Genomic DNA, 9,090 nt, shown 5'->3' with positions numbered 1-9,090 from the left:
GCCACGGGGGGAGCTTGTGGCTGAGCAAGGGAAGGGAATGTCGGAGAAGGCGATGGTGGTGCTGAGTAGCCTGGCGGCAATCGAGGAAGGCAAAGAGGCCATTGTTGAGGAAAGAGGGATAGCTGTGCTTGTGGAAGCCATTGAAGATGGTTCAGTTAAAGAGAAAGAGTTTGCGGTGCTGACGCTGTTGCAGCTCTGCGCTGATAACATTAGGAACCGTGGTTTGCTTGTAAGAGAAGGTGGGATTCCTCCACTCGTGGCTCTGTCTCAGGGCAGTTGCGTCAGCGTTCGAGCCAAGCGCAAGGTGAGAAAAGAGCTTAGCTGTTTCTTCTCGGTTGATGAATCACTTTGACTGCATAACCAAAATTCTCTGTTTGATTGTTAAATCCTACACTGTTAGGCTTAATGTTGTGGCAATTGCTTGCACTTAGCGTCAAGGGTTGGATTTACAGAGTTCGATTAGAAATATGAAAAAGCTCGAAACTTGATTGTTGTTCTTGTGGATCTTTTGATTCGGCAGGCAGAAAGACTTCTGGGGTATCTTCGAGAGCCGAGGCAAGAGGGGGGGTGTTCATCAAGTCCTTGAATTGATAACCATATCGTCCCCGACTCCATCAGCGTAGTGTGTGTATGTATGTATATATACCGAGTTCTCTATTGGAGGTAAGAAAACGATTCCCACGAATTTTTAAGGGGGTTGGTTGGCTACCGACTTTGATTAAAAAACGTAATGATGTTTAAGCTATAGTATTTTGGGATTACTCCCCCATCCTATGTATGGTGTTAGGCTTTGTGGGTTTTGGTCAGTGATGGGAGTAAATGGCTTGTGAAGATTTTATGGTCACAGCTTGTTATATGAAAAGCTTGTAGCTTTGGCCGTGAATGAAAGAAGTGAGCAATCCATATAAAGCATGCAGCTTGACTTTTTTTTTTTTTTGTGAGAAAGGGAAGAGAGCAGTACAAGAACATGGTGGAGGGCGGCTGTATATATATACGCCGTTGACAATGGGATGGGGCACAAATATTTAGTTCCAATTATCCGAATATAGAGACACAGAGACTCGAAAGCAAAGTAGAGAAGTTAAAAATAAAATGAATGTCAGACCACTAAATATTTGGTTCTTGGTATCATCTCATTTTCCCACGCATTTTTTTTTATATCATATTATTATTATGAGAACAAAAAAAAAAGGAAGCAAGAGTGTGACGATAATCATCTAGGCTGTATCAACGTCCTTTCTCTCGGCCCGCCGGCGCAACAGAGAAGGCTTGTAGCCGACCTCGAGCATCTTCTCCACCTCCTCGAACTGAAGTCCTTTGGTCTCGGGGACCAGCAGCCATATGAATATCAGTCCGATCGTCGAGAACAGCGCAAACAGAAGGAATGTGCCCGATGACCCGAGAGCGTGCGTCAACGTCAAGAACGTCTCGCTCACTATCAGATTCGATATCCAGTTGGAAACTGCTGCGATTCCTCCGCCGAGCCCTCTGTACCGAAGTGGGTAGATCTCCGAGTTCACTATCCATGGGACCGTACCCATTCCGGGGGAGTACATTATGATGTAGAGGCCGAGGAAGACCACGGCCAGGAACCCGAACTTGCTCGGACACCCGTCTTTGAAGAAGGTCCGGCCCTTTGAGTGGCACAGCTCCTTCGTCTCATCTGACAGGACCACACATGCTCCAGGTGCGTACTGATTGGTAATAAAGTTAACAGCTTTGCAGCGAAAACGTAGAGACGAGAAAAGGGTAAGACATACTTACTTCGTTAGAGTTGGAGCAGAAGCCGCATTCGGCTTTGAGACACTTCATGCAGTTCCACTTCAGTGGAGTAGGGTTGGGGCTTACGTAGGCGGGGCAAGTTGAGTTGGGAGCGAATGAAATTGAGTCTACTGGATCGATTTTTGGTGCATGGAGGGACGCTTGGCGGAACACGATCGACAAAATTACGAGACATGATATGATCCCGAACATGGAGATGATCATGAGCCGCCTTCGTCCATAACGATCCACGAACATCATACTGACGATAGACCCGACCGCGTTCAAGCCGGAAGTGACCAGTGATAAGGCGAGAGCTGTCTTGTTGGAGGCGAACCCTGCGAACTGGACAATGGAGGGACTGTAGTACATGACTGTGTTGATTCCAACGAACTGCTGAGCCACCTGGACCGTAATTCCGGCGGCGAGACCACGTCTGACAATGGGGTTTTGCAGGGCTCCTTTAAGTTTTTGGAAGAAGCCGTCTCCCATGGCGGCCTCATCGGCCTTCTCAGCTTCCACGGATTCTTTGAGAGCAGCCATCTCGCCCTCCACCTCCTCTGCCGGGTAGATCCTTTCGAGAATGGCTCTGGCCTCGGCGGTTCGGTCCTTTCTGTAGAGCCAGCGCGGAGATTCAGGCAGAGACAGCATCAGCACGAACTGAACGACCGCAGGTAGACCCGCCACCCCCAGCATCCACCGCCATGTGCCCCGAGCCTGTTTTATTCATTTTCCGGCATAGATTTCTGAGAATGTTTCGAATCATACAAACACGATTTTCATTTTGTGTTGGGACTTACGTGGACGAAGGCGAGGTTGATGAGGTAGGCCAAGAACTGTCCGCCGGTGATGAGGAGGCCGTTGGTGCTGACGAGGGCTCCTCTGATTCTCGCTGGCGATGCCTCGGAAATGTAGAGCGGCGATGTCATGGACGCCATTCCGACCCCAAATCCGACCAAGATTCTTCCGATGATGATGACCCATGGGGTGGGAGCGATGGCCATGACTATGGCTCCGATGAAGAAGAGGACGTCCGCGATGAGGATCGATATTTTCCGGCCAAATTTGTCGTTGATCCATCCTCCGATGGCGGCTCCGACGATGGCGCCGGCCACTGCCATACTCACGATGGTTTCCTGAAGCCATGTTTTCTTCTCCACTTGTTCGAAATCATCTTTGATGTAAAGAAGCGCACCAGAGATCACTCCTGCATTCCATCATCAAACATGGCGTTGCGCCAATCAATCACTCTGTATACATATATGTATATACATGTATGTATGTATATATATATGTAAAGATCCGAGGGAATTAACCAGTGTCGTAGCCGAAGAGGAGACCGCCGATGCCGGCGGAGAGGGCAAGACGCATAATGTAAGGAGTCTGCCATGTCGTCCTCCAACACTCAGTGAACTCTGTCTTGTCCGCTTTCACTACTCCACCTTCCACCATCGCCGGAATATTCCTTCCCACTCTCTGATCTGTCGCTAGATTTTGCTCTCCTCTGATTCCTGCGAATTAAAAACTTTTACCCTAAACCCAGAATTCAGACCAAGTGATTATCCACTTATCCAACAATCTCCAAAGACATCAATCTTAAAATCATTAAAGCCCATAATCATACATGCAAATCAACAACAGATCAGAGTGTGGGATGATCCAACTCACCAGAAGAAGATTAGATGGATTAATTATTTATTTTTTTTGGTCGAAATGTTTAGAGGGTTTGGTGTGAGCTGCAATCTTATATTTATAGAAGATCTCAAAAAGAACAGAGGGGAGAAGAAGAAGACGATTCCAGTGGAAACCCCTCCGGGGATGGATAGAGAGAAAAGGCCGATTGTGGATTTTATCCCTTTTTTAACCATAATTACCCAACTCACACACACGGGTTAATCCTCCTCGCTGTAAATCTGGACGGTTAGATTTTCACGGGATTCTCATGTAAATTTCAATAAGTAACTGAAAATAATTAGGATCCGAGTTTTTAAATCACTTGTAATCGCCAAGGATAATCTTTGCTAATTTTGTGATGCTTTTTTTTCCTTTTATAGAATTTCCCCTGTTAGTACGCCTCTAATCTCGGTAACAGGTTCTGTTTAAATCATTTTATCGCGAAATTTTGTGGGGGGAAAATTACTCGAAATTATGGATGGATATATCAAAACATATCTACACAAAAACATTATCCAGATAATTATGATTTACCCGTGAAATGAAATCTCTCGTTGTCTATTTATCTTATCTCAAGAAAATAGTACATGATGATATCCTCTTTACAAGGGTTTAACTTTAGATATCCTAATTCATCTGAAAAATATTAAATTTTGAGTCTTAAGTTGTATTAGTCAAAAAAATAGATTTTTGGGTCGGGTTCAAATCCTACTCAGGCCGACTCGAAAATCCGATAATTTTTTTTAAAAAAAAAATCTTAATAAAAATAAAAATAAATTTACAAAGGAATTTGACCGAACCGGTTCGAATCGATCGAGTTCGAATTCTATAGGGTTTTAGATTTTGCTATATAGTTCCGGAAAAAAAAATCGGATCGGCCCGAACCCGATCCCAAAACCCTCGGATCAAGTGCGGATTCGTGCCGACCCGATTAAGACCCCTACTCTTTCACTTGTTTAACTTGTTTGGAATGATAATGAAACACTGATTTGACGACTTGTAACAGAAAATCTGTATCTTTCAAATTACAGAGCATTTACATCATGTTAGAAAAGAATTCAGGTTTTAAATTTTTAAGAAACATTTTCTTCAATCACAAAAATATTTGCATGTCACATTTGCAAAACAAAACAAAGAAAGCCCCCTCAAGACTACCACAGACAGAGGGGTAATTATGTCCATAAAACAAGAAAAAGCGAATTCGAGCATTCTGCACGTTCGGTTTGGGGTAAAAACATAATTGGATATAGATTCGAATCTCATAAGCAAATGGGAAAAAGAACAAATAAATGCCTTGGAACCTTAAGCTTTGACCCATCATCATCAACACTGGCCCATAAGAATTATTATTGTTTACATTGTTTTCCCTTTAATTGTTCATTTTCATTTCATTAAGGAAAAAAAAAAAGAGAGGGTTTTGGGTTACCTTGGCAAGATAGAGAGATATTCTCTATATCGCTTGCAGGAACCCTTGATGTTGAAATTTCTTCTTTTTGTCTTTGGGATTGAGGAATAAAGAGGGTTTTTATATACATATATATATATATAGTTGTAGAGATTGAGATGAAATGCCAAAAAAAAAAAAATGGATTGGTAATACAGAAATCGCAATAGAGGATAAACTTCAAACTTAACACAACGCTTGTTGGTTAACTGAGTTGTCCTGCTTACCTATTTCTGGTTCCTAAACAAATTCCATATAGAAAGTCCCTCATGGCAAACGGTTTATTGTTGACGATAAGGCCATTTAAATTTAATAGTTTCCATTTGGTAAAAAATCTGATGACGAAATAATAAGGGGTCAATTGTTTTCCCATATACATATGTAATTTTTTTTTTTATAACTGAAAATTAATTTCAAGATCGGATATCAAGCACGTTGTATTGGTATACCAATTAGATTTTTAAAAATCATACAATAGAAAAACTCAAACCTATTTTATATTCTTATGTATTTTAAATTTGGTTTTTATTAAAAGATTAAATTTTCTAAAATATCGATTTTTTGGATTATTTTTTTTTAAATTTGTTCGTTTCAGTTCTACAAAATTTAATTTTTTTAAAATTAAGAATACCATATTTTTCGATTGGAAGAAACAAAACTTAATTTTAGTTCTCCCCATTTACAGTTCTTTTTCTGCACGTGCGGCGCATCTGATCACACCTCCATTGACCCTCAGACAAATTAAATTACTTTCTTATATAAAAAAATAAATTACATTCTAATTCAAAAAAAAGCCTAGATAAATTTGGGAAAAATAAATTTAAAGAAAATGACATTTTGATTATATTCATTGGGTCGTTTTATACACACGCCCACATATCTTAACGATTTTATATGATTTCTTCCGTCCGTAAGGAAATCACACGCAACGTTGTAGCTGTAAATGCAGGCCATCCATCTATATTCCGTACAACATGGTTTTGACATTGAAATTATTTATGGTCATTAATGTTCGGCTTCAATTATCGAAGAAACATTTTTTAATGGGCCCAAAAAGAAAGGCCAATATATTACGGCCCGGTGAGTTAATACTAGGCCGCGGCCCATCTATTTGCAAATTATAGGAGCAATTATTCAAGAGACTAGTTTTTATTTTGACTTTTTAACTTTAGATTTTTAATTTTTTCAATTATTGGTTTTTAGTTTTTCGATTTTATATTATGATTTTTAGTTTCGAAAATAAAAAGAAGTTTTTTAAATTTTTAGTTGATTTTTCATTAAAATAATTATCCAAATTTTTAGAAAAGCCAACTACATACAAAGTTAAAAACTTGATTGGTTTTTTGTAAATCCAATAAATCTAAAACCTTCAACGTCTTAGTTTCTGGGAAAAAATAGGGGTTAAGATGATTCGGAATATGAAAAACAAGGAAAAATTAATAAACAATTACAAAAAAGAGAGAGAGGCCTCAGAATTGCAGAATTAACAGCAAGGCTTTAAAAGAAAAGCCATTCAGTCCCGAAAGATGGTGTTTTATGAGATATAGATTTCATCAATGGCCAAACAAACAAGCAAGGGAGATGTATATATACATGCATATGTGCGTGTAAGTATAGGTCTCATGGCCAGTCCCAGATGGTAAAGGCAACGACGCTGCTACATAAGGCGATGGAATATGAGACCCCCGATCGACCTCCAACGGAGAAGCCTCCCTTCGAGAGAGAGGCTCCGTCAACGCCTTCATCGGCCTTTTGCTGTGTGACGTTTACTCGTAGGGTTATGCAACCATTCTTTTTTTTCTCCGATTGCCCCTTTTTCTCAAAGTATCCGATTTCTTGGAGAGAAATCACACGTCAATCTCTTTCTACCAGAGAAGAATTTTCCCGAAATCCGAAATCTATAACGCAGCATAAGATTTTTTTCCCAAATTTTGAAATCGCAATACCTATTAGAGAGGAAAAATAAGAAACAGGCTCGATTTCGCAAATTAAACGACACTCAGAGACGAAGATAGGGTAAAACTGATCGAAAATTGGAACAAATCCGAGAATCAAGCACAAACAAAATCTCGAAAGACAAATCGAAGAAAACGAAGAACACCGCTGCCGACCCGGGGAGGAGATAAGTGCGTGTGGGTGTGTATATATAGCAAACGTGAATGACGAAAACCCTAGATTTTGGATCATTGGGCTAGTGGGCTGTTTCGTTTAGACAGGATGAAGCCCATTAATGCTTTTTTACCCAATTCTTTTTTTAAAAAAAAATTAAACCCATTTGAAAAAGAGAGTGAAATTCAATGAATATGTTATTAGACGAAAATCTCCTAAATCCATTAAATTTTGAATTGAAGCCTATTTTTGAAGTATGAACCTCGATCGAATTCGGCCACATATACAGAGACCCACTTATTAATATGTATGTGTCTGTATATATGACCGCATATATATATATATGTGTGTGTGTGAAACTTCGAGGAAATTTCGCGCTAGACTCCAAAAAGCCCCCAACTATATCTATTATTGCATGCCAACACATAATTCAAAGCATGCATACATGTCCATTTCATGTTTAATTTAATCCAAATCTGCTTATTATATATATATATATATATATATCACACGATATATATTATTGTAATTTATTAAATCTATCACAAATTATACGCATATCAATTCTATTACGATCATGATAATAATATCATAGTCCAATTATAAAAGTCTCGCTACCTCCATTTTCCTACCAACACAACATAATTTACATAAACAATATAAATCTACCACGATTCTTAACATTCCAAACAAGTATGCAAAAAAAAATTAATGAAATAAAACTACCGTATTTTTCTCGCTACCGTTTAATTTTTAAAAAATATTTTAGAGAAAGGAACATTGTTAATGATATTGTTATTAAAGAATTTTAAAAACATTCTCATATGTTTATGGTACTGTGAGTGGACACTCCTTTTTTAAGTTTTTTTTTTAAAAAAAAAAAAGTGGTGTCGAAAATGCAAAAAAAAAAAACCATAAAAGGAATGCCAGTGCCACGTAGTCGTAGAGGTCTGTATGAAATTAATAGAATTTATATATTATACATATATATATATATATCGGCTTCACATATACACGAGCAAAGGCATGTGAGAATGGGAATCCACATTCTGATGGCGATCAAGACAGGTCTCGTCTCCTCCCCCATTCCTTCGTCTCTGCTGTGTCCGTACGCTCTGAAACTGATATCCAGCTTCAGATTCGTCCGTACAGCGGTCGTGGACATGGCCATCGCCACTGGCCTCTTCTTCTTCCAGCTCCGGCATATCCTCTCCGGCGGCGGTGACCGGTGGCGACGCGCCCTCGGTCTGCTCGGCCGGAGAGTGGCTCTCGCTCGGAGGGCGACGGACACCGACGACGACCACAACTTCCAGTTCGCCGTCGCCATGCTCTCTCTCTAGGCTGGTTGGGTCGCCATTTTCCGTACAGTTAAATTTTGTATGTGTACACTGAGAGGTGCGTGTGTATGTTTTTCGCGAATGATTGGATTGAATTCTGAAAACGCGAGAGGCGTTTTCTAGATTCGGTATTCGTCCTAATTAATAAACTCGTTTTCTGAACCTACATGCGAAATTTCAAGATTAGGCTGAGGGTGTTGAAGTAATTTCACACAGCACTCTCTATAGCTGTTGGCTCTCTCTCTCTCAAAATCCACAGTTAAAATACCGTTAAAAATTAGGAAAACGTGGTATTATTATTTTTTTTACAAAACCGAATTTTTAAAAAACCTAGAGAAAATGAAAATTTCTTTAAAAAATTAAAAGTTTCTGTATAAATTCTGGAACTAAAATTGAATCGACTGGTATATATTTTTTTATAAAAATGAAAGAATTTTCAAATCGAATATCGAAACATTCATCCATAAGGTAAGGGACTCCGACCAAAATACGTGCAAGGCCGTATTAGCACCCAACCCAAATAATGTAGATTATATAATAACTTTGGGCCCAAATATTCTCCCTTTGGGCCATCACGATAACCAATAAGACCCCACAATTTTCATGTACTAAAAAGCCCAATTGACTATCACTATCCTTTTATAAAACGAAGACATTTCTCTCTCTTTTTTTAGCGTGAAATTAATTAAAAATATTGTGTCAAACAATTGAGCAATGTATTTATTGGATATGACTCGTTGTCTATATATACACTTGTCATCTAAA

At 39.4% G+C, this 9,090-nt stretch overlaps 2 protein-coding genes across 5 annotated transcripts in view; one reads left to right on the top strand and one right to left on the bottom strand.

Moving 5' to 3' along the window:
- The window catches only part of LOC104813330 (U-box domain-containing protein 4-like), a 2,042-nt gene extending 1,198 nt beyond the window's left edge, over nucleotides 1–844 (top strand). Inside the window, exons 2-3 of the mRNA XM_010540894.2 lie at nucleotides 7–304; nucleotides 521–844. Of these exons, the coding sequence (XP_010539196.1) occupies nucleotides 7–304; nucleotides 521–586 (364 nt within the window). The 3' untranslated portion in view covers nucleotides 587–844. The remainder of the gene's footprint in view (nucleotides 1–6; nucleotides 305–520) is intronic.
- A 168-nt stretch (nucleotides 845–1,012) lies between these two features.
- Nucleotides 1,013–3,619, bottom strand: LOC104812778 (inositol transporter 4). Of its 4 annotated transcripts, none has more exons than XM_010540118.2 (5): nucleotides 3,386–3,619; nucleotides 3,078–3,272; nucleotides 2,562–2,968; nucleotides 1,765–2,478; nucleotides 1,013–1,694 (listed from the first exon to the last, which is right to left on the bottom strand). In XM_010540118.2, exons 2-5 carry the CDS (start codon nucleotides 3,211–3,213, stop codon nucleotides 1,218–1,220), a joined length of 1,734 nt encoding a protein of 577 aa, XP_010538420.1. In that variant the 5' UTR covers nucleotides 3,214–3,272; nucleotides 3,386–3,619; the 3' UTR covers nucleotides 1,013–1,217. The 4 variants fall into 4 exon arrangements, with proteins under 4 accessions (XP_010538420.1, XP_010538419.1, XP_010538418.1 ...); XM_010540117.2 differs by having other exon boundaries at nucleotides 3,078–3,294; nucleotides 3,430–3,619; XM_010540116.2 differs by having other exon boundaries at nucleotides 3,430–3,618.
- Between the last annotated feature and the right edge of the window lie 5,471 nt (nucleotides 3,620–9,090).

Source organism: Tarenaya hassleriana, unplaced genomic scaffold (assembly GCF_000463585.1).
Source record: "Tarenaya hassleriana unplaced genomic scaffold, ASM46358v1 Cleome2, whole genome shotgun sequence".
Classification (NCBI taxonomy): domain Eukaryota; kingdom Viridiplantae; phylum Streptophyta; class Magnoliopsida; order Brassicales; family Cleomaceae; genus Tarenaya; species Tarenaya hassleriana.
Note: the sequence above shows the minus strand (reverse complement) of the source record. Positions and strands in the feature narration are given on the sequence as shown.